This window comes from Chionomys nivalis, chromosome 4 (genome assembly GCF_950005125.1).
Source record: "Chionomys nivalis chromosome 4, mChiNiv1.1, whole genome shotgun sequence".
Taxonomy (NCBI): Eukaryota; Metazoa; Chordata; class Mammalia; order Rodentia; family Cricetidae; genus Chionomys; species Chionomys nivalis.
This window is the reverse complement of record NC_080089.1, coordinates 64,085,787-64,111,280: the sequence shown is the minus strand read 5'-3', so window position 1 is coordinate 64,111,280 and position 25,494 is coordinate 64,085,787. Positions and strand designations below refer to the sequence as shown.

Below are 25,494 nucleotides of genomic sequence, written 5' to 3'. Positions count from 1 at the left end.
TTATGCACAGACATCTAAAATAAAACAACACATTTGGGAACACATGTTATCACCTCATCGGGTGGATCCATCTTCTTCAGTTGCATTTTTTTAAGCACATCATACGCTGTTTTCAGAGCCCTGACTTTGGAATGACAAACCTTCACATAAGCTGGGAGACAAATAAACCACAATCCGTAACAGTGACGCAGCAGACACCTAGACCACATCTGAGGGATAGAAGAATACCTCTTCGCAATCTTATGGGCTGATTTGATTTCCTAGAAAGAAATCCAAGTAGCATCCTTATTTAAATGAATAGTGATCACAGAAAATCACATGCCTTTGTAAAACTTGACTATAAATAATACATTTTTAAATCTCCTCTTGAATTTGTATCATATATAAAAATAAAGTTTTAGGTCAGATTTACTATGAACTATATTCCAAGTGCATAAAGCGCCTTGTCATCTGCTGAGGGTTATGTCTGGGTAGTAAAGATTATCAAGGGAGGATGAGCATCAGGTTACTCCCTGTCTACTTGAATACACGAGGAACACAGTTTTTAAAGCACCTGCTTTGTTCTTCTGAACATGGGAGAAGGGCTACTAGGACTGCTGGGTTTTGAAGGCAGCTTGTTCTTTCTTGCTTGTAGAAATCCTTCAGGCCTCTCAAATAAATTGTTTCTGAGAACTGGAAATCCATTATAGCTGTTTCAGAGAAGAAGAAATTGCTTTTCAACCACAGACCGATTGCTACTAGCTAGAAGAACTATGACCAAATAACTTAATAACTTAGAACTTAACTATTTCTCTATCAGATAAGATATATTCAACAAATAATTCTGCTATTTTTATTAATATTTTTATAAACACAGAATTATTTTTTGAAGCCAAAATTAAAATATAAAAGGAAATACAATTTCAGGTAAAAAATAAATGTATATATCACTTAAAATAACATCTACCTCCCTCACAGCTCTTGTTTTGCTGTGCTCAGGACTTTTCTTTCTTCCCCACTAGACTTGAATGCAGAGATAATGCATCACTTAAGTCTATATCAATCTCTCAGAGTCTCTTACAAAATTTCTAAATTAACAATGGTAAATGTCAACAATTCTGAAATTTCATATCTTAAAATAAAAATTCAACAAAAAATGAATAGTTTAAAATTTGTATCATACAAACTAAGGGAACAAATAATGGACGTGAATTACATTTATAATTTTAATAATTATTATCTTAATAATTTATAATCCTTGTATATCAGTTATATTAACCAATGTGTATGTGGCAATAAAGAAGGGGTAGGAATGAGAAAATTGGTTTTAGTACAAAGTAAAAATCAAAAATAATAAAAGTGCTACATGTGAGTATTGTCTGATCTACTAATTTAAGCAGTATTGATAGGGATACTTAAATACTATCCAAGCTTATAAAAAATTTTATTTTTTCTGTCTGTGCTGCAAAACTTAATAATGGATGGGGGATGGGCTTGCCTATCTGTTACGTTTGTATTTTTGAAAGTACTACAGTCCTTAGAATGCTATGTCACAGTCGATGGACTGCTCCTCTGCCATTCTCATACACTGTGTTATTGAATACCTGTACTGTAATGGGGGCTCTTCACCATTGGGTAGATGGGGGATCTCGGGTGGTGTCACAAAGACAGTATGTTCACTTTTGAAAGATGAGTCCAGTTCTATAAGCCGAACTTCACCACTCTTGTCCATATCCACCTGAAGGAATTTAAAAATATATTTAAAGGCCACATAGATAAGGCAAGAATTCATCCATAGGGGAATAATTAATTAAATGCATCATTTCCATCAATGCCTACTAAATAACTATTTTTTGTTTTTTAATTTATTTATTATGTATATAGTGTTATGGGCACCAGATCTCACCATAAATGGCTATGAGCCATCATGTGGTTGCTAAGAATTGAACTTAGTACCTCTGGAACAGCAGTCAATTCTCTTAACCTCTGAGCCATCTTTTCAGCCCCTAAATAACTTTTTAAAAAGTGCCTTAGAGCTAGGTGTGGTGATGCACACCTTCAATCTCAGCACTCAGGGATAGGAGCAGGTGGATCTCTGAGTTCGAGGTCAACCTGTTCTACAAAGAGAGTGCCAGGATAGACAGGGCTATTACACAAAGAAAACCTATCTCTAAAAACAAAACAGTGCCTTAACCTGCTCAGTCATCTTGATAGTACTATTTGTTATATATTCTTTTGTAAACCAAAACCCACAATTATCAAAATGTTAAAATGTGACTGATAGTACCACTAAAGCAATTAATTTATATTATTTTCTATATTGTTTATTTTCCATTTAAAATAATGAGTATTAGTGCTATGTGTTATTTGGTATTTGAAAAATTCAAAGTAATTATTGTTAGAGCAACCACTTATTTCCATGTTGTTGGAGGATACTTAAAAATCTGTTGGTATAAAAAAGGCTTGAGCTTGTCAAAGACTTTTAGGCTACTGTGGATAGGGCTTTCCATATGGAAGCACTGCGGAGCCTGCCTGCTTTCTGAGTTCTAACTCAGAAAATATAACTTTAATTTTTCTATCATTTTCTTTTGGATATCAAAATCCTAGGCATGCTTTCCCTGACAATCTAGTCTTTTTTACTCTCCGGAAGTTCTGTCTTCTCTGAACACACCACCTTTCCCAGATCCCAGCTCACAAGGCATGGCTTTCTCTCTTTTCCACGTGCCTCAACAGCGGCCAAGATTTACAGATTGCTTGCTCTTATTTTTTTTCTCCTAAGATCTAATAAAATTGTCTTTGGACTTCTTTCTGTAGCTTGGAGAGGAGGCTTCTATGCTGACACCAGCATGGATACAATGAATATAAAAAGCTAGATGAATACTAGCACTCAACATTGGTTTGCTTGTTTTGGAGGTGCTGAGGACTGAGCCAGAGACTTACTATAGTAGACACGCAATCTACAACTAAGTTACAAACCCAGCCTGGTATATTAATTTTTAGAAAAGAAGATCTGTTCAAGCATTTCTACTGTATTTTTATTTTAGAAAAAAATCAATATGTTAAAAAAAACACCTACAAAAAAAAAAAACAAAAAAACACCTACCAATACTAAGGATGTTTTTGTATGTTTACAACAGTAAGTAACTAGAAGTAATGCACACGTCAAACAATAGGCAGATCGAGGAGAGTAAATTCACTGGATGAAGTACAGTTACTGATAATGAAAATAACAATTACATGGCTTTCTGCCTGAATAAAACAAATATAATACCTTCATGGATTCTTAAAAATCCTACCAGAATGACAATAAGGCGGTTAGAAGTAAAAAAAAAAAAAAAAATCAAGACAAAATTAATTGGAGGGAAACAATAGCAGAGCTGGGGTTCAAACACTGATCTGGCACTAGAGAAAGGAAGCAGGGGAATGTCTAAATACAAACTGTTGAGTTCTACAGCACTTCAGCTGTCAATACTAAAAAGTGCTGTATGTGAGCTAGGGAGAGAGCTCAGTGGGTAAACTGCCTGTCACACAAATGTGAAGAACCGAGTTTAGATTTCCAGCAGCTAAGTAAAAGACAGATGTGGAGTCATGCAGCTGTGATACCTACACACAAAGGGTGCAATAGTTGCAAGTGTATCTTAGCAGTAACCAACAGCTTTTTAATTGTAGTTAAGACCCTCAAACAGGGAAATTGTGCCTAGTACTGGAAACCTAGTCAGCTATACAGAACTGGTGAAGTCATGGACCTAGAAAGAGGACCTGCAACCTCCACATTATTATCCAGCATAATCCCTAACTACCTTCTACCTCACACTCACAGATAAGTAAAGTTTCTACCCCCATAACAGAAACCTCTCTTTGTAACAGATGGAGACCATTACAGAAAACCACAACTGATCAAAATGCCAAGTTGTGAAGCTCACTGATACATCTACAGTGCAGCTTCTGCACCTAAGGCTCAGAGATCATCATGGAAGAGTTGGCGGGAAAACTGTACAGGCCAGAGGAACAGAGAGCTTGTTGTGAGACTATGTCTCCTAGAAATGTCAGAAGCTGTTACCCATGAATGGAATCTCACCAACATGGCTTTCTAAACATGACCAGAAAAAGGTCAACACCAAAATTGGTGTTTTTGACATGAGAAAGTGGAAGCGGGATGCTCACAAGATCCCAACCCTAGACAAAGAACTACAGGCAACGAAGGAAAAGTTGAGAGCAGGAGAAATAGTCTTACCTAGGGAAGAGCACTGATCACTTATCCAGTACCAAATAGACAGCCCTGAAAGCACGCATATACAACTGATATTATATGGACTGAGCAGGCTGTAACTATGTATTTAGGAATACACAAACACCACCACCACCACTAAAGAAAAGGGGACATGAATTTGAAAGAAAGCAGGGGATATACACGGGAGAGTTAGGAGGAATGGGAAGGGGAAAATGATATAACTATACCATAATCTCTCTTTTTCTTAAAGTAGAAAGACAGAAAGTGAGACGAAGAGGGAAAAATTAAGAGCATCAGGGATGGGATGGGGAAGGACTCAGCTTTCTTATAAGGGGCTGGTCACTGTGTAGTTATGACCAAATTGGACTTGGTATATTTTCTTTTTTCTTCTTTTTTTTGGGGGGGGAGTTACAAGGATGGGGTATAGGTGGGATTGGGACGCATTATGTAAAATTCCCAAATAATCAATAAATATATTAAATTGAGGAAAAAAAAGAAGATTGGGCTAGGTAGTGACAGACAGACAGACAGAGAGAGACACACACAGAGAGAGAGAGACAGAGAGAGAGAGAGACAGAGAAATGGGGCAGGATGGAAGTAAAGAAAAAATTCTAGAAGTGAAGGAGGTGAATTCCTAAGTTAAAAGTATCTACACCCATCCAATTCACTGAATAAAGAAATGTCTTGGGCTGGTGAGATGGCTCAGAGGTTAAGAGCATTGCCTGCTCTTCCAAAGGTCCTGAGTTCAATTCCCAGCAACCACATGGTGGCTCACAACCATCTGTAAAGAGGTCTGGTGCCCTCTTCTGGCCTGCAGGCATACAGACAGACAGAATATTGTATACATAATAAATAAATAAATATATTAAAAAAAAGAAATGTCTTATTCCAACATTCCCTAAAATTCCAAGATATCATGGAACTTAGAGGCACCCTGATAGACAGAGAGATCAGACACAAAGATCTAGAAAACAAGACAGTATTAGACTTCTTGCCAGTATCTCACAGGGCAGTAAAAGACAATGTAGCAATGAATGAATTTCAAAATACTGATTCAACCAAGTTAGCCATCAAGTAGTAGAGGAGAAGGTCTTTACAGACAGGTGTCACCAGACAAGGAAATATACCAAGGAGGTAGTTACTATACAGGAGTTGAAAGCAGGCCATACAACTCCAGTGAGATGTTAATACAATTACCAAGGTGCTGGAGGGGGAAAATTATAGATGACAGACTAGAAGACAGTCAGGTCATATTAAAACAATTAAAATGGAATGTTCCAGCAAGAATTTTTAACACTTAAATGCATAACTTGATGTACTGAAACAGTGTTTCATTCTTTGTAAGTTTCTAGATAAATTAGTAACAGAAGACAAAAGTGAAGCAATTGTTCACTTCAAGGAAAGTAAAATAATTTGTTTCTGTATTTCTTAGCATTACAAAATCAAATACAGTTTAAAACTTGGACCTATAGATTCAATACCTTGGTAAGACATTAAATGTGCAAAAATTTCCTTTATACATTTAAAATTGCATTGTATTGTAAATATAGCAATGCCATAAATCCTATATTCTTCAGCTGGACATCTCTCTTTGTCTTTGGAAAGTACAGTGATATCGGCCTCAATTGAGAGAAAAAAAATCCAACACCCCATGGTAGGACAAAATTAAGGAATTTTCATAGTCTCTTTAATAATTCTTCCAGAAGATGTTGGTATGCTCAGAAAACACTGTAAATGAGAACTTGAAAAACCAAGAAAAGCATCTTAGCTGACTGTTAAACGCTGACCTTGGCTAAGTACCTTCCTACAGGAACAGACTATGGATTTAAAATTAATTGTGTGAAGAACAAGGACATATGGCTCTTAAATTAGTCATAAATAAAATACAAATAACTCTTTTTTTTTTTTTTTTTTTTTTTTGATTTTCGAGACAGGTTTTCTCTGTAGCTTTTGGTTCCTGTCCTGGAACTAGCTCTTCTAGACCAGGCTGGCCTCGAACTCACAGAGATCCACCTGTCTCTGCCTCCTGTGTGCTGGGATTAAAGGCGTGCGCCACCACTGCCAGGCCGCGCAAATAACTCTTATATGTGTTTCTATTATTTCTATTCAACATTACTCATTTTTTATTTCAAAAGCGAGTTACATGTTTTCAGTTTGGATCATCTGGCGATAGATCGAGAGAGAGACAGAGACCCAATTTGGAGCAACGGTCTGAGCTCTTAAGGTCCAAATGAGGAGCAGAGGGAGGGAGAACATGAGCAAGGAAATCAGGACCATGAGGCGTGCACCCACCCACTGTGACAGTGGAACTGATCTATTGGGAGCTCTCCAAGGCCAGCTGGACTGGGACTGAATAAGCATGGGTTGAAACTGGACTCTCTGAACATGGCGGACAATGAAGGCTGATGAGAAGCCAGGGACAATGGCACTAGGTTTCGATCCTAATACATGAACTGGCTTTGTGGGAGCTTAGCCTGTTTGGATGCTCACCTTCCTGGGCCTGGATGGAAGTGTGAGGACCTTGGTCTTCCTGTAGGGCAGGGAATTTGGACTGCTCTTCAGTATCGAGAGGGAGGGGGAATGGACTGGGGGGAGGAGAAGAGGAGTGGGGATGGGGGAGGGGTGTGGGGGGAGGGGGCAATGTGTGGGAGGAGGGAGAGGGAAATGGGAAATGGGGAGCAGGTGGAAATTTTAATTAAAAAAGAATAAAAAAAAATAACAAAAAAAAAAGAGGAGTATGTCTGATTTGCATTCAAGCACAAGCATGGTTGATGGAGGATACGTATCTAATTTATTTATTTTCCATAGTTATGCTTCCAAAGGTAAAAGGACTTGTTCACTTAAAAAAGAGCTCAAATGTATCCAACTAAGGAACAGCCTCCACATAAATGATTATTCTCAAAGTATATGTATGACACTCTGAAAATGAATGCAGATTAAAAGTATTTATTGAATTTTTATGCTAGTGTTCCTACTGGGGTGGGAGTTCTGCTCTATAACACCAGAGACAACTAACCTCTGCTCCAACTACACATGAAGCTTAGTAATACACTAGGACTTGTGCTTTTTCGCCAATAAAGTGTCCCTTGAATTATAACAAAACAAATACAAAAACTATATTTTATCATGCTAATTCTCGGGATTTTTGTTAGTTTGTTTTTGCTGAACTCTGCTACTCAGCTACACCCCATTATAGTTCTCAGCTTTGATTTCTTGCTTAGTTAGAAAAATCTTTAAGTATATTAGTTTAATGTATGTACATAAGAAATCTTTCCTACGATTGAGACTTTTAAAATAGGTTAACAAAAAAGCATGTGAAAATGTAAACTCAGGTCCTCTGTAAGAGAATCAAGTGCTCTTAATTGCTGAACCGTCTCTTCAGCACTTCAGAACTTATATTTCAAAAGAAATTGTTAAATAACCCATCACAGCGACTCACATCACATAAATCTTAAGTGACCTACAGAAAACGCTAGAAAATTTAAAGTTTTAACTACCAGTACTAGGATATCTCCTTAGAATAAGATGTTCTAAGAAAGGGAGTAAAATTACAAGTCTTGTACAGCTTACAATATTAGTAAGTAACCATAGACAATGTGACATTACAGTGTAAGTTTAAAACACAGACTTGTGAATAAAATACAGTGAATGGGTCAAAAAGAAAACAATTCTTTTTCAAAAAATAAAAGTTCTCCCTTTTAGATTGTTAACTGGAGTTTTGCAAAGTAGTTCAGAGTCCCCAAGTGGATTAATGAGCTTATTCACTACTGCATGTTATTAGCTAAGCCCTGGCCACTAACTTGGTCCCATATGGTTCAGTTAGCTTGGCATGGGAATATACAGATGCATGTCATTGTTCATAAAGGAAGTAGCCGGGCGGTGGTGGCGCACGCCTTTAATCCCAGCACTCGGGAGGCAGAGGCAGGCGGATCTCTGTGAGTTCGAGACCAGCCTGGTCTACAAGAGCTAGTTCCAGGACAGGCTCCAAAACCACAGAGAAACCCTGTCTCGAAAAACCAAAAAAAAAAAAAAAAAAAAAAAAGGAAGTACACACATATGACCAGTGGAGACCTGGTACCATATGCGAAATCTCTCTCCCTTAATGTGCACACAATTATTTCTGTAAAAAGGGGTCTAGAGAAAAACTTACAGCCATGCCATCCTATTTCTGTCAATACTTTTTTTATAAGATATGCTTAAAATATTTATTAAAATACTGAAAAATGAGGCTGGAGAGAGATGGCTCATCAGGTAACTGCACTTCCTGTTTTTGCAGAGGACAGGCGTTCAATTCCCAGGACCCCAGTGGGTGGCTCACAAATCGACAGAAGATGGAATTGTGATGGTTAGTGTCAACTTTCAACTTAACAGAATCTAGAATCATCTGAAAGATCGGCCTCTAGTTATGTCTGTGGGTAGTTATCTCAGTTAACTAAGATGGGAAGACCCATACCACTATGGGTGGCACCGTTCCTTAGGCAGAGGATGCTGGACTGCAGAAGAGAAAGCAAGCTGAGAACCACATGCATACATTCATTGCTCTTGTCTTCTGACTATGGAGCACTGTCTCAAGCTCCTGATGCTTTAACTTCCTTGACATGACAATGTGAGCTAAAATAACCCCATTATCCCTTAAGTAGCTTTTGTCAGAGTATCCTAGTAGCAGGAAAAGAAACAAAAATATTATCTCTTAGGAGTACATGATATTGTGTTCCATTATTGATGATGTCCACTTTGATCACTAAATTTTAATGTGGTGTCTACCAGGCTTTTCCACTATACAGTTCAATTCATATTTCCTTTGTAGGGAGGTATAGTGAACTATGTTTAGATCTTGCTTCTTATGAGACTTTGAATTATCAATGTTATTTGTGTAGATTTTTAATTTCCTATTTATTCAACAGGTTAATTATTTGTTACTAACATTTGGTGCTTGAATTGACTCAAATTTGACAGTGGTATCCCCTTCAAATGGGTTCTGTGCATGTCTTATAAGTCTTTATCATTCTTGGGGTAATTTCTTACTCCCTATTACAGGACACCTTAGAGTTTATCTTGGACTTTTCTTTGCCTTGAATCTGTAACTAATCATTTCTCCAAATAGTCCTGATGGCTTTTGATATCTAAAAGACAATGTCTGTACATATTATACTACACTGTTATTAAAGTGTGACTGTTCTCAGGTTCTCCCAATATACACAGCTACAGAATATATGTATATGCACACAGATACATGCACTCTGCCTATAGTTATTTGTATCTTTGTCTCTCATTGAAAAATCAATAGTTTATTTCCAAATTCAGGGTTTGTTTTGTTTCTAAGTTTGTATGTGTAAATTTCCCGGCCATGAGAATCTTCATCTTCTGAACACATTTACTTACTTGAACATTCTTCCTACCTTTATGTATTATTTTCCCCTCTTCACTGCTTTGCTCCCATGCAGATGACTTCCTTACCCTAACCTGACAAACCTGTACATACTGGATTTCATGCTTACCATGTCACCATCTCCTTCATCCAAGTCAAAGTCTACCATCCCATTCTATACCCAACCCCCATTTTGTTGACCCTTTACAGGGTCCTGAAATTCACACCACCATCACCACCATACTCTTCTTATCCTGGTTAAGTTGATACCCTAAGTTGACTGCCCCAAGAAGGATGTTTTCTCTTTGTTCTGAGTCCCATATCAAGATCTTTGCTCATGGATGGGACTCAGGAGCCTATGCTAGGCAACTCGACTATTCTCACCCTACCTAAGATTAGACCCTGTATTAGGGGCACTGTTCTCCTGCTTCCTTTGTTTCCAGCATGAACCCAGCTCCATCTCACCTAATATTACAAGGACAGAGCAGAAAATGGATAGTTTTCATATATGAATTCAAAATAGGATTAACATAAAGTATAAATTCACTCTCGATGTAAAAACAGTTACAGGACATCTATTATGCAATGCCCTCTACTCTTAGCATGTGATATCTCAGTATGTTGGAGGTTCATGGGCTTGGAAAAATGTCCTACTCTGTAAGTGCAAAGACTGAGTTAGGAACCTAACCTTAATCTTGTTAAAAATAAAATTCCTACAAAATCCCTTTAAGAAGTATGCTCTTGGGCTGGAGAGATGGCTCAGTGGTTAAGAGCATTGCCTGCTCTTCCAAAGGTCCTGAGTTCAATTCCCAGCAACCACATGGTGGCTCACAACCATCTGTAAAGAGGTCTGGCGCCCTCTTCTGGCCTTCAGGCATACACACAGACAGAATATTGTATACATGATAAATAAATATTTTTTAAAAAAGATTCGTTTTTTTAAAAAAAAAGAAGTATGCTCTTGGGGCTGGAGAGATGGCTCAGTGGTTAAAGGCACTTACTGCTTTTGCAGAGGACTTGAATTTGATTCCCAGCATCTAGGTGAGGCAGCAAACAACTGTCTATAATTCCAATTCCAGGGGATCCATTGCCCTCTTCTGGCCTCTCCAGGCACTGCACTTATGTATACAACCTCCCTCACATGTGCACAATCAGTAATTAAAAAAAGAAATCTTAATAAAGCATATTTTAAGAAAGATGGCTTAGCAGATAAAAGTGATTACCACACAAGCTCAAAAACCTGATTCCATCTCTGGAACCCATGATAGAAAAAGAGAATTGACTCTTGAAAGTTGTTTTCTGTACTCTATACATGTGTGTGCATGCATACACTTGAGCGCACACATACACAGCTACTACCACTATTAATAATAATAAATAAAATAAAGATAATAAAAGTATGTGCTGTAATCTAGCAGGCTGTCCAAACTTTTATTGTAAGTGGTCAATTATGAAAATAAAATTATTTTAGATTTTGTTACAAACTACAAATAGAAACAATAACATAACATTTATACAAATAAGCTGTATATCATACAAAATAAGCTGTAAACTACAGTAGACTACTTACTTTATCTACACAATCATCAAAAAAAGCCAGGCTCGCATCTTTATCACTGACAAAAGAACATTCCTCAATGAAGCGAATAAACATTTGTGTTTTTGTCATCATGTTATAGAATTTTTGATGTGATCGGTCCCGGCTTCTTAAGAAAGCTATTCAATATAAATAGATAATGTGAGAATAGAGTCAGAAAATTTTTCTGCTATAAGAAACTTGATCAACAATGTCATCTATATTCTCATTTTGTTGATTACCTTACAGAAAACAAAGCAGAATTTAAGCTCTTGATAAATGGAGAAGAAACAGCAGAAGCAATAGAAAAGGGACATACACAATTCAAGCTTTAACCCAGAATTATCTCACTGTCTTGATGATTAAACTTAAACTAGCATGTCTCAATTTCTGCAGTTGCTACTTTTGTACACTATTTTGCATGTTGTGTGAATGCTTTCTCTGCCCATTCCCTCCTCCTCTCTCTTTCTCCTTCCGTCCTTCCCTCCCCCTCTCTCTCTGTATATATACAGTTTAAAGTTTAACTAAATTTGTTTACTCTATTGCTTTCTAATTGCTCATCTGGTTTAGTATAAGCTCTATGAAAGAAGTGACCATGTCTCCTTTTTTCATGGCTGTATCTCTTTTGCTTCTAATATATACCAAATCCTCAAAACTTCATGGCACTGAGTACATACTTACTAGATGAATTTCTCTTTAAAATATTAAATACTACAAGAGAAAGTAAACATATAGCAAGAAATCCGACTTCCTTATTTTCCCCTTTGCAGTGCAGACAGAAAATGATAGTTATAAAGTAGACTGAATGGTAATGCCTCCATATAAACAAAATAAATATATTTTCCAAAAAAAAAAAAAAAAGCACACTGTGGATTTGGGGATCTCTCTGGAGAACTGCTCAGACACCTTGTGAATAAATTTTCACTGAAACTGCAAAATAAATAAATAAATAAATAAATAAATAAAGTAGACTGAAATAAAACAAATGAGACTGCTCAGGACTGGTGGTAATCAAATCCTCAGTACTGCCTGGTAGCCCCCCAAACTGAAACCGTCAATACCTCAACACGAAAGTGACACAATGAAGTGGGATGAAATACTCTCAGGAGGTTCTGTAGCTTTCAGACAGTTCCCTCTGTATCTTTTTACTAGGATTCCAGTTAATGAGCCAGACAAAGAATTTGCCCTATAGAAGAAATGGATCACTAGAGCTGGTCCTCACCCACTCCAAAGAGTGGATGTGTGCTTTGTTAAATATGAACTACTTATTCAGAAAACAAGTGATTTGTCACAGGTTTAAGCTTAACAACATGAAAGCTATAAAATTGTATCACCACTCACCTTGAAGAGCAAAAAGAGAGGCTGCATCTGTCGCTGTCTCAGATGGGGCTTGTGTTATTGGCCTTAAGTATGATCTATAACCTTTTAAAATAGAGGCCATGAAAAACAAGAATGCCTCCTGGATTTCCAAATCTATCATATGCAGCCTTTTCCCAGAATTAAAATCGTAATCATTCATTGCTAAGTCCATTAGTCCATCATCTCTTGGCCTCTGCTGCACTGTGAAGAAATACATAGTTTGAATTTTAAAGTCTATGAAAAATAAGGATCACACTGATTTTAATGCAAATTTATTTTTTCAAAAGTGCTCATATAACCATAACTCTTTATTTATACCACTTCATAGTATGCAAGCCTCAAGAAAACCTCTATCACTTTTAGGTTCTCTTGAGCATATTTTTTATCTAAATTACACATAAAATTATCCCTTTAAATCTATTATCAGAAAAAGTTTGTGCTCTAACTACGTATATATGTGTGTGTATGTATGCATATGCACACAAGTAAAGAAAGTTCTTAACAACCACAACACTGGATACATATAATACACAGTCCTTTCCACCTTTCTTCATAAAATATAAGTGCCAGCAGTATTAAAAAAAAAAAAAAGAAGACGGATTTAAAAAAACAAAAAGCTTCTTCCTAGACAACTCAATGGTAAAGCCAGATGGTGGTAAGGAGTAAGTTTATGCCAGAGAAGCCTGTTTGAATCTCTTCTCTTTCTTCTGACTATGGTCAAGTGAAAAGCTTAGTAGGCATCAGAGCTCCTCTCAAGAACAGGAGAAACTGAGAGAAAACACTGAGGAGAAATAGTGGAGGAGGGCAGTACCAGGTCTGAGGCACTCATGCCAATGATGCATGGCCTGATTTTACATGAGGACTCCTGGACAAAAGTAAAATTAGGGACCATTAAACAATGTAAGTACCATTTTTTGAAAAAAAAAAAAGATTTATTTACTTTACTCTGTGTATGTTTTGCCTGCACATATGTATGTGCGCTGGGTCTGTTGGATCTCCCAGAACTGGGATTACAGATGGCATGAACCTTCACATGGGTGCTGGGAATCAAATCTGGGTCCTCTGCAAGAGCAGTATTATGAAGATAATAGAACTGAAGAACCGTTTTAGAAAAGAGATAGAAGAGACTTGAAACTACCTGCCTCTGATTTCAAACTGGATCCTCTTGCTATAAAGAAAATTATTTACAAAACAGGCAAAACTTGGGCTGAAGAAGGCTTGGTGGGTGAGTGTTTATTGTAGACACACGAGGACCTGTTTTTGGATCCCTACTCACATAAAGGCAGCATAGTGGCATGCATCTGTAACCTCAGTGCTGGAGGAAAAGGGAAAGACATCTGGAGATCTCAGGGTTTCAATGGCTAGCCAGGTTAGTCAGAATGGCAAATGCCATGTTCACGAGAGAACTTATCTCAAAAAGTAAGGTGGAGAATGATAGAGGAAGACCTTCACATGTACACACCATACAACTACATTTATATACACACCAAAGACAACAACAAAACAGAACAAAAAATGGTAAAACTTGACTGTGGTCTAGAGATTAGGGTGCTCGATGGTACCTTCCTGAGTTCCATAGCTGTGCTGTAGTGATGTGGAAGAATGCATTGGCAAGAAATGCATTCCATTTAGATGTGATGGTGCTCCTACTCTCAATGGTCAAGACAAAAGTTCCTAACTGGTTCAAAATTTAAAGACTTTTTAAGATATAAGGAATCATCTAAACTATCAGTATCATGTAAGCACCTATAGCTTTAAGCTTTAAGAGTAGTTTACAGGACTGGGGAGGAGGATCAGTGGGTGAAAGCCCTTGGAATATAAACGTGACAACCCGAGTTTGGATTTCTAAAACACACATAAAAAGCCAGATGTAGGACCAGCATCAGTGATCCCAGTGCTCCTACCATAGGAGGCAAAGATAGGAGAATGTGGAGTACACAGGGCAGTGGCAAACAAGAATAGACAACCTGACTCAACCAGAGCAGAAACAAGGACTAATTCCTAAGAGTTGCCCTTTAACCTCCACATCCATGGCCAGAGCATGTGTGCAACCGCATATACATACACACCATCTACACAGACTATACGTAAGCACAAAATACATGAGACCCATATATGTTGCCACATCACCACTGGCCATATTTCACAAAATAAGTATTAAGTCACAAACATTGAATAAACCATTGTTACAAGACTGAGAGAATTCAAGAAATAAATCTTAATTATTATCAGTAATTCTGGATCATTGTCAAGATATGTTCTTACATAAGTTTTTCCCTTAAAACATTTCACATCCTAAAATTATTTTTCATTTTGGTTAATTTCTTTGTTTTCGCAAACAGCAGATTGTTTTAAGACAGACTTTAGGTGAAGAGGTCAAGATCTGATTTACTTCACTGACATTAGCATTTTCTAATGCACTTTAAATCATTTACCTTAGATTTCTAGAGCTTTCTGCTTTATATAAGAAGAAAATATACCAGTGGCAATCCTTATTTATTCATGTTATTTCAGTAATGGCAAAATTCAAGAAAATAACCACTTTAATGCCCTTTTGAATTTTATTATCCTAAAATGGCCTTATAAAAACCTAAAAGTTGTAAAATGCTTACTTATAAATCACTCATTTGACTTCTAACAAATTTTGTTTCAGTGTTTAAATAAACACTGAAAAGCAAATGCCTTAAAGACTGTAAACACTTTCCTTCCTCCCTCCCTCCTTTCTTCCCTCCCTCCCTTCTTCCCTCCCTCCCTCCCTCCTTCCTTCCTTCCTTCCATCTTACTATGTAGCTCTGGTTGTAACTCATGGTGTAGACCTGGCTGGTCTGGAACTGCCTGCCTCTGCCTGCAAGGATTAAAGGTATGTGCCACCAGTCCTGGCTATAAACATTTTCTGCTGTGGGACAATGGTCTGTACCCTGTCAATTATATTTTAAATAAATGCGGATTGGCCAGTAGCTAGGCAGGAAGTATAGGCGAGGTGACCAGGTAGGAAGTAGAGGTGAGGCAATGAGAATTCTGGGAAGAGGGAAGTGTCAGTCTGCAATTGTCACGCAGCCAAAAAGGAAGCCAGACACAGAGCAAGATGTGGCTGCCTTGCCGAAACAGGTACCAAGCCACATGGCTAATACAGACAAGAATTATGGGTTAATATAAGTTGTAAGAGTTAATAAGAAGCCTGGCCTACTAAGGCCAATCAGTTTATAATTGATGTAGACCTCTGTGTGATTTCTTTGGGACTTAACGACTGTGGGAACTGGGCAGGACAGAAATCTCAGTCAACAATTTTCCTTAACTTTTTAGACACAGGGCCTTTCTGTGTAGTCCTGACAGGCTTGGAACTTGTGTATAAAGGCTAGCCTTGACCTTGCAGCAATCTTGTTGCATTTGTGTTCAGAGTGTTGCTAGGTTACAGGCTTCTGTTAACATGTCAGACTAAAATAGCCTTTTTTTTTTTTTTTTTTTTTTTTAAGATAGTGTCTTATCCAGTAGCTTGGCTGACCTGGAACTTATTATGTAGCTCAGGCTGGCCTTGAATTTTTGGTAATTATCCTGCCTCAGTTTCCCAAGTGCTGTGATTACATGTGTGAATAATATCCAGCTACAACTTTCTTTAAAATAAAAATGAGTATCAGCTAAAGTATTACTTACTTTAACAGTACAGTCATAAGAACTGGAATTTATTCAGAGCAGACAGGCCCTGAACAAGGATGACATGCAAACATTCCCTATATTTCCTCAGCTAAAAGAAAAGTCATTCAGGCAGTCGGTCATTTTCTCAGATTAAGTTACATCCCTTAATTAGATTATCCACTTACATTTTGCCAATTGCTGGTGCAAATTATTCAGTGTATTCATCAGGTTTTTACATGGCTTCTTTGGAAGAATCTTCCAGGCCACACTCTTTTTGTCACCAGTTCTGAGATTAAATGACAACACCAATACATTTGTTACATGGACCTTAGGAGGGGTATATTCCTGCCATACTTATACATGAGGGGAAAACAGCCAATGAACAACAACAAAACTGGAACACATTCAGAATACTCAGGCTAATGGAGAAATCTGACAGAGGCAGACTGGGATAGTGACTATATAAAATTAATTTGCATGAAGGTGGCATCCTCTAATTAATATACTTCAGAATTTACAGTTATGTTGGTAAAGCATCTATTGAATTTTGTGGCGATTGTGCTCATCACAGAAGCATTCCAAGGTGATCCAGACTCTTTTCTTTTATGTCTGAGGGCTTAGACATCCAAACAGCAGGAAAATCTAACTGTAACAGTTTTTAATAGAAGAAAACATATTACCGAAAACTCCAATGACCCTACAATACAGACCTTATTAAAATATGATGTTATATGCTCAGTTTCTTAGTTTCCAAAAGTATAAATAAAAATTATTTTGGGTTTTGTTTTTCAGAAGAGAAATATTCTAAAACATTAAAATCCTTGAACAAAATATTACAAACCACTTTATAACTTTAAAAGAGATTATCTGCTATAAACTAATGTCTCTGTAGGAGGAGTCTACAGTCTCCTGTATTATAACCATTACAATACAGGTGGTCTCTTACTATGGGCTGGGGGTATAAGGAATCATAAAGCTTTTGAACTTAACTATAGTTTTGTTTAGTCTACATCTGATTTTTCAATCTTTTTTCCTTTAAAAAATAATAAATACTCACTTTGAAAATTGAAAAATAAAGATAAAAAGAGAAGAAAAGCAAACCCATCAAATTCTATGCACCAAAGAGCAATTCAGTACAAGTAGGTTGTAGAACTTCCCAAGCTAGTGTTTAATGTTTTTAAATATCCCCTAAACTCATAGAACAAATAAAATTTTGAAAATTAAGCAAAAAGAATAGACAAGAAAGCTTAAACTTATAGAAATTAATGACTTTGGAATTTATTCTTTTTTCCACAAATGAGAATAAAAATAAAGGCAGAGCGGGGTAAAATTGCAGATGTTCTTTTTACACTTATTATGTAAATAGTTTTTGTTTTTATAATGTGACTAAGAGCATGGTATGGTAACTCAGAAAAAGGAGTACATTTATTTGTTTGCCTTTTTGTTACCAATCTCTAAAAGAAGGCAGTCAAGTATGGTTAGAAAAATATCTAATTGCCACTTAATCCTAATTCCCTCTTTTGCCATGGATATTGTTTCTGTGAAATGTGGTCAGGTAGGGAGCTTTACCTAGTTTTTCTCTGAGTTTTTAATCTCTGAAAGCCTTCTGCATTTTTATTCATGGTGTCTCCTTTTAACTAGATTACTATTACACAAGCAGTTACCTCATTATTAGTGGCAGAACTCTTAGTGTCACAGTGAGATCAAGTTTAAAAACCAAGTGTCCACAGAGTAAGCAATATGTCTCTTTAACTGCTTACAAACATAAACTTGTGCTTCCTTATCTGTCAGAGGAATTATGAAATTCCTCATAAAGTTCAGACTAAAATGGGGTCACTTAGCCTATACATGCAACTTTCTACAAAATTACATTATAGCCGGGCGGTGGTGGTGCACGCCTTTAATCCCAGCACTCGGGAGGCAGAGGCAGGCGGATCTCTGTGAGTTCGAGACCAGCCTGGTCTACAGAGCTAGTTCCAGGACAGGCTCCAAAGCCACAGAGAAACCCTGTCTCGAAAAAACCAAAAAAAAAAAAAAAAAAAAAAATTACATTATAAATATTATTACCCCTCCTTCAGACATTTGATATTCAGAACTTAATCTGTATTGTATGTACCTGGAATAGTAAAAGGAAACTAAAAATCCTATACTTGGGATTTGCTTTTCTTTCAAATTTCAGGTTGACATTTCAGAACCCTGGATGAAGGAAAGCAGGGAGCTTTAGTTCACTTGTAGGGTCTTCCCAAGGTTTGGAAGGGAGATCTATTGAAGAGGGAACCAAGTGCTAACAACTCATGTCATTTTGACTCTTTAATTAATTAATGATCAAAGTAGAAATAAAATACCAAACAAGAGTATTGTTGTTGTTGAGACAGGATCTCACTAAGTAGCCCTGGCTGTCCTGGAACTCACTCTGTAAACCAGGCTGGCTTTCAACTTACAGAGATCTGCCTGCCTTTGCAGCCTGAGTGCAGGGATTAAAGGTATGTGCAAGAAAAAGATTACAAGATCAAACAAAGTTAAAACAAATTACAAGAGGGAAAATCTGCATATCCTAATAAACACAGCATACACTTTTGGTACTTAATTCACATTGACACATCCTAATAAACACAGTGTACACTTTTGGTACATAGTTCACATTTACATATCCTAATAAACACAGTGTACACTTTTGGTACTTAGTTCACATTTACAAATTACCATCTCGCCTAACATTCCTCAAATGAAAAAGCAAAGGACTAGTTTTTTCAAAAAATGAAACAGTCCTGCTAAAGAACAGTGTTGCTCATAAAAACGTTGCTTTATTAATCACATATTAAAAAGACCTTCATGTATAAAATATGTACCCTATTTTATTGGTTTATATTTTTATGAATAAAAGCTTTTTGTTGTACATATACTTCCAAACAAAATATTTTTTTGTTTTGTTTTTTGAGACAAGGTCACTCCATATAAAAGCCTTTGCTGTCCTGAAACTCACTCTGTAGACCAGGCTGGCCTTGAACGTAAAGCGATCCACCTGCCTCTGCGGGGACTGGGATTAAAGGTGTGCGCCACCACCACCTGGCCAAAATATTTTTTTTCCAACTTTTCTAATGGTTTAAGCAGCTGAGGTTCTGATACATGGAAAGCTGGAGAGTCAGTCTAAACTTTTGGAGTTAAACTGAAGGGCTTTACGGTATAATTCTATTATTAAAATACAATAGGAGCGTACCATAGTGAGCACATGCTTAGTCTGCATGAGCTCTGGGTTCATTCCCTGGTCCCATAAGTAAACAGAGGAAACACTATTTCATATCTCCCTATTAAGGGCAAAACTAAACTAGCTTTTGTGATTTACCAATGGACTAAATAATGGCTACTTTAACCAGACCCTGTGGTGGATGCCATCTTTTTGTATCCATTTCTTCCTTCCTTCCTGGCTGATAGAAAACTAATCTGAAAACGTAGATACAAAGAAATTATAAAACATTTTTAAAGCTACATTCCTAGAATGTAAAGAGGCAAAATTATGCATACATTTATAGATTATTTTAAATTTTCAATATGCTAATTTTGCTATCCTACACTAGTATTCTGAAAGTGTTAAACTAGAAATAATATTGAAGTATTAATAAAGGAATGGGTTTTAATTCAGTTGTGATTCTCCCATACTCATCTGGTATGAGTTATTGTGGTACCTGGCACCATTTTTATTAGCTTCTCAATCATCATCTGAAAAGATGTATTTATGTTTTATATGTATGTGTGTAATGTTCTGGGCAGTGGCCACAGTGGCCGCAAGAGGGCATCAGATCCTCTGGAATGGGAGCTACAGATAGTTGTTAGCAGCCACGTGGGTGCTGGGAACTGAAACCATGTCTTCTGCAGAGCAGCAAGTGCTCTTAACCACTGAGCCATCTCTCCAGCCCCCAACTTCTTCTATTTACGCTTTGATTCCCATTATGCTAAGTTTGTGTGTGTGTGTGTGTGTTTTTAAGTAAGCATAATATTATGTTTCTTAAATATTGAAAGCCTGAGGATTAAAAGTCTGTTTCCTTTTCAATAAAAGCACCTGTAACATTCTAAATATACTCTACTGAAATATAGAAAGAGCTGACAAGGAGACAGGAGTACTCCAAATACAAAAAATAATACATCTCAAAAGAACGTTACTCAGCAATTATAAACTACAAATTCACATATAGATATGATGAAATTATGAAGTTTTAGGTATAAAATTTAAAGTATACTTACTGAGAAATGGTGTTGGTATCTAGGTCAACACAACTGACATCTGGTGGAGGGTCATAAAGATCAAAGTATCTTGAATCAATCCCTACTATGAATGGACATGGCGCACTGAGGACATCTGCTAAAGCCAGTGGGCAGAGAGGAACATATGGGCATGGCCAGTGGAAAGGGAAAATCATCTTGAATAAACAAAGGATGGAAGAATATTAAGCATTTTGACATTGAAGCAGAACTTATCAACACATACACAGCATTATTTTTTGATTATTATCTAAAGTTTAATGTTTGATAATATATTAAATGATTATAATTAAAATTAAGTCAGGAAACCAAAGCTGCTTCAACAGTATATAAATCCATTCCTTTCTGAAATGTAGTTATGCCCTAAAATGACTCTAAAGTACATGAATAAATTAAGTTTAAACTGAACTGCATGCCTGTAGGAAACGGAGACTTACAGACACTAATGCTTCTGTCACACTAGTAAGCACAGAAGGCCGTAGGGAATGGATGAGAATTTTATGTTCTGTTACAGCAAACACCAGTAGTGTCACAGCATTTTCAGGGCCAAGATTCTGAAGTAGTGTTGAAAACTTTCCACCACTGTCAATCCAAGCAAAAATACACAATTAAAAAAACAAAAACAAAACGAAATATAACAACAACAAAAAACTATTTAAACTTCGAATTAACTAGAATAGTGGGGTTGTGTATATTTAACTTTAAATGCAATTACTGTCCTGACAGGAAAAATACAGCATCACAAACAATATGAAAGAACATAATTGTATGAGTTTTCAAAGTCATGCACTTTTTGGTACTGCATTCAATAAGGAAAATGGGAAGTCTTCTGCCTGTACTGTTTTATTTTCTTTTTGTTATTGTTGATGTTGTTGGGACAGGATCTGGCTATGTAGCCCAGGTTGGTCTCTAATTATAGATCTTCCTGTCTTCTCCTAAGTGCTAGGACTGCAGGTATTTGCTAACACACCTACACACCTGCATCATTGTACGCAGAAAGATCTGCCACACACATAGTGTCCCCTCAAAAGAATTCAATTAAGTTAAAAGAATGCTTGGTTAGAAGCCAATCCTTTAAGGGAAGGATTTTCTGCCTGTTTCTTTTGAATAAGGGTCTCATTATGTAGCCTTGGCTGTCCTGGAGCTCATTATACAGACCAGGCTGGCCTTGCACTCAAAGACCTGTCTACCCCACCCTCCCAAGTCCTGTGATTTTTTTTTAAAGGTGTGTATCACCATGCCTGACTTTAATGGAAGTTTTTTTTTATTATGGTACTTCTTTCACCATGACTGTCAGAAACCATGCCTTTTCAGAACTGTTTTCTCTAAGCAAATACAAATACTAAAGTTTGGATTTAGGAACAGGAACTCTTCACTATTATAATGTAACAGCAGTAGGCAATCAAGAGCTATAAAATGGTGAGATACATCAACAAAGCAAATTAATAAAACAGTAAACTTCCTTCTGTATAGGAAGAAAATGCTGGACTAACTAAGTAACCTGGTAACCAATGAATATATTGCCTGTATAATGCTAAAGAACTGGTTTTACTGCGTTAATTTTTTTTATGATGAAGCAATACTAATAAGGTTTTTAATAAAAAATTAAAACATGACTGCAAAAATCTTGTATATGTTCAAAGCAAAGTTATTCACAGTAGCCAAAATATAGGATCTTCCTAATAGACAGATAAATAAAATACAGTATATTTATACAATGAAATATTAGCTGGAATAATAGCTGGAATAAAAGGAATAAAGTAGCAATATATACTATAAGATGAATGAACCTCAAAACATGTTCGATGAAGGAAGTCAGAAATAAAGACCAAATATAGTATTATTTTATTTATATAAAATATACAAGAGATAAATCTATAGAACAGAAAAGTAGAATAAGAGGTGCCTATGCTGTGTGTGCACATGAGGTGTGCCTATGCATGTGTGTGCATTAGCGTGTGTACAGGTGTGTGTGCTTGTGTTTGCATTCCCAAGTGCATGTGTTTGAGCACATTCGTGCAGAGACAGACAGAATAAAGGTTAACAGCAAAGAATATAGGGCTGGTTTTATAGGATAAGTAATATGCTCTAAATTTTATTAAAATAATAGCTGCAGGATCCTGTGAATAAAATCAGTGACTTACAAACTTTACTTGGGTAAATTTTGTAATGTGGAAATTATATCTCACCAATGCTGTTACCTCAATGAAGTCTTTTGGCAATTTAGAATCATTTGTAATCGGTATGTCCATTTTATTTTCAGCTCAGATAAGAGCTTGGAAAACACTCGTCACTCTGGGCTAAGGGCTAGTGATGAAATCATCTGTAATTCTTACAAAATTAGTGTCAAAGATGGCAGCTGGTCTCCCCAAGGTATGTGCAATATAATAGTTTAATTATACCATAACTATTTCTGACAGAAAAATCACACACCTAATTAAATTTCAAGAAATAATACTGTAGGGAAAGCATATTTTACAACTCCTCTGAACTTTTAGAATGATGAAATACATACTGTTTAATAAGCATTTTTAATTATGAATTAAATTTAAAACTGTATTTGGTTGGGTCGCGGCGGCACATGACTTTAATTCCAGTCTTTGGGAAGCAGGGGCAAACCGATCTCTGAGTTTGAGGTCAGCCTAGTCTACAGAATGAATTATAAAGCAGCAGGGTTATACAGAAAAACCATGTCTCAAAAAATGCATTTGAATGTACATTAGAGGACAATTAAAAAATGAATTACCTTCATAATTTACATACATTCCTAATTATATAACAATTAAGTACTGACAATAATGATACACATGACTACCAATCACTACTGTAAAAGTTTTTCTTTCTTTTGCAAACTGTAATCCCAGTATTAAGTAAAAAGAATCAGCTAAGAAACAGTTACATGAAAAGTACTTCCAGCAATATTTGAAATTTTAGTTAGGAAGACAACATGCATATACATTACTTTAGTTCACATTAGATTGAGAGAAATAATTAGGGCTAGAGAGACGGCTGAGTGGTTAGAGTGCCTGTTGCTCTTCCAGGGGTCCTGAGTTCAGTTCCCAGTGTCCACGCTGGGAAGCTCACAATTACCTGTAGCTCACTTCCAAGAAAGCCAACACCCTCTTCTGGACTCTGCTGGCAGATGCATGGATGTGGGAATATGATTTAGAGAACACATAGATTTAGAGAAACAAACAGAAATAAAGCTTTACTTGCCTTAGTGGAAGAGGTGAAGAAACAGGCTGACTGAGAATCAAATTATCATGTGGTGATAACTGGAAGATTTAAAACAAAGCATGTAAAATATAAAGATGAACTCTGAGTGCATGCTCTGGCAGTAGGTATGGATTAATGGTGCTACCCATGGAGTTTCCCAGATCACCAGCATAAGAACAGTTAGTATCAATTTGGACACTTAAATTATATCCTGACCACTGGCCCCTTCCAACAACTTCTTACTCTGAATCCTATCTCTTATGTCTTCAACTTTCCCCCAATTTCTATTCTAACAAATTTATGTTAACAGGTGAAATTATTTGAACAATACTATACATTTAGGGTCAGTAAACTATAACCTGTAACAAACCCATGGGCTACCTGCTTTGTAAGCAGTCTAATGGGATATAGTCATGTGATTTTTTTCTTTTATACCCTCTAGCTAAGTTTGTGCTGTAACAGCAGAGCTGAGCCCCTGCAACAGAGAACAGATAACATGCAAAGATTAAATATTTAGATAAGACCCTTAATAGGAAACATTTGCCAGCTTCTGCTACAAAACAAATTCCACATGTATTTAGGTGGAGTGTGCTATATGGCACTCTGGCACGAAATATCATGAAGTAATGATAGGATGTATAAACAGATTGTCAATTTCATCAAGTATGTTCTAGAAATTTTTTCTGTATCAATATAATAATGTAATTAACTTCATCTGCATTTTCAAATTTATGCACATTTCTACAAATCAGTAAATACCTATTTGTGAAATGATTTATAATACTACTAATACCACCTCAGGACTGCGGTAACCAGTATACACATGGGGACAACACATGAAAGTATTTCCTTTGTATAAATCATTTCATAGATTATAGTTAAATAAATAGGAAACTTAAGCTATTGAAATCGCAAACAAGATATAAACAAAAGAGGAGAGATGCACTCAACTGTGAAAACATTTATAGTGACTTAAACTTCCCGGTTGTGGAGTCCTCACCCTTTCTGAGGACTGGATGGGTGGGGAGGGGAGGTGGGAGGAGAGGAGCGAGGTGGAAATAAGATGGGTATGTAAAACAAATAAATAAATAAAATTATAAAAATTAAAAAATAAATTTCCCTGTTGCATTAAAGGTACTGCATTTCGGTCCTCTTGCAATACATACAACTTTTCCTGATAACTACTCTAATGAATTTCACCAACTGTATGATCATCAAGGGCACAAACTTTCCAATATTTAGAAAAAATTTGGTGGGTCTTTCCCTGCATATTTTCCTTTTTTTCCTTGAGACGGACTCCCTACGTAGACAAGGCTGGCCGGGAAGTGACTATGTCGCCCAGAACAGAATCAAATTCTAGCCCTCCTGCCTCTCCCTCCCAAGCGCTGGGTTATATGGAGTGTACCAAAAGCCCTTATGTGGACAGTTAATAAAGCATCAGGGCCTGAGCTCCAACATGCAAGAACATCTGGTTTTCCCCAGGGCTCATTCTACTTTCTGCATGTAGTTGTTAGTCTTGTTACATGTCAGAGCCCTCATATGGCCTCATATGAAAAGCACCTTACCTGAACTAAAATCCGTGGCCTCTGAGGAGACGGAAAAGGAACTTTATGCATAAAATGAGAAATATGCCTTAAAAACAAAAACAGAAACTCAAATTGATTCCAAAATGAATATCATTTGCTGCAAAGATTAACATGCCATCACAAGTTCAAGCTCATTAAGGCCCTGAGCACTTAAACTCCAACGTCCCTAGTACTGGGAAAATAAATTAACAACAAAAAAGTTGTTTCTGTCACTAAAGTTGTCTCTGCCTAAAACCAATAACCTTATACTTTTGGTTGTGAGCCTAGCCTTTAGCCATCTCTCCAGTCC

At 36.7% G+C, this 25,494-nt stretch overlaps 1 protein-coding gene across 6 annotated transcripts in view; it reads right to left on the bottom strand.

The window, feature by feature from the left end:
- Dennd4a (DENN domain containing 4A) overlaps positions 1-25,494 on the bottom strand; it is a 108,681-nt gene that overhangs the window by 36,638 nt on the left and 46,549 nt on the right. For all 6 annotated transcript variants that reach the window (XM_057766252.1, XM_057766257.1, XM_057766254.1 and 3 more), the window contains 10 exons: positions 25,185-25,251; positions 23,620-23,678; positions 20,841-20,985; positions 20,386-20,561; positions 16,332-16,432; positions 12,496-12,714; positions 11,149-11,294; positions 1,584-1,717; positions 554-689; positions 54-260 (listed from right to left, as the gene is read on the bottom strand). In XM_057766252.1, coding sequence (XP_057622235.1) covers positions 54-260; positions 554-689; positions 1,584-1,717; positions 11,149-11,294; positions 12,496-12,714; positions 16,332-16,432; positions 20,386-20,561; positions 20,841-20,985; positions 23,620-23,678; positions 25,185-25,251 — 1,390 coding nt within the window. The remainder of the gene's footprint in view (positions 1-53; positions 261-553; positions 690-1,583; positions 1,718-11,148; positions 11,295-12,495; positions 12,715-16,331; positions 16,433-20,385; positions 20,562-20,840; positions 20,986-23,619; positions 23,679-25,184; positions 25,252-25,494) is intronic.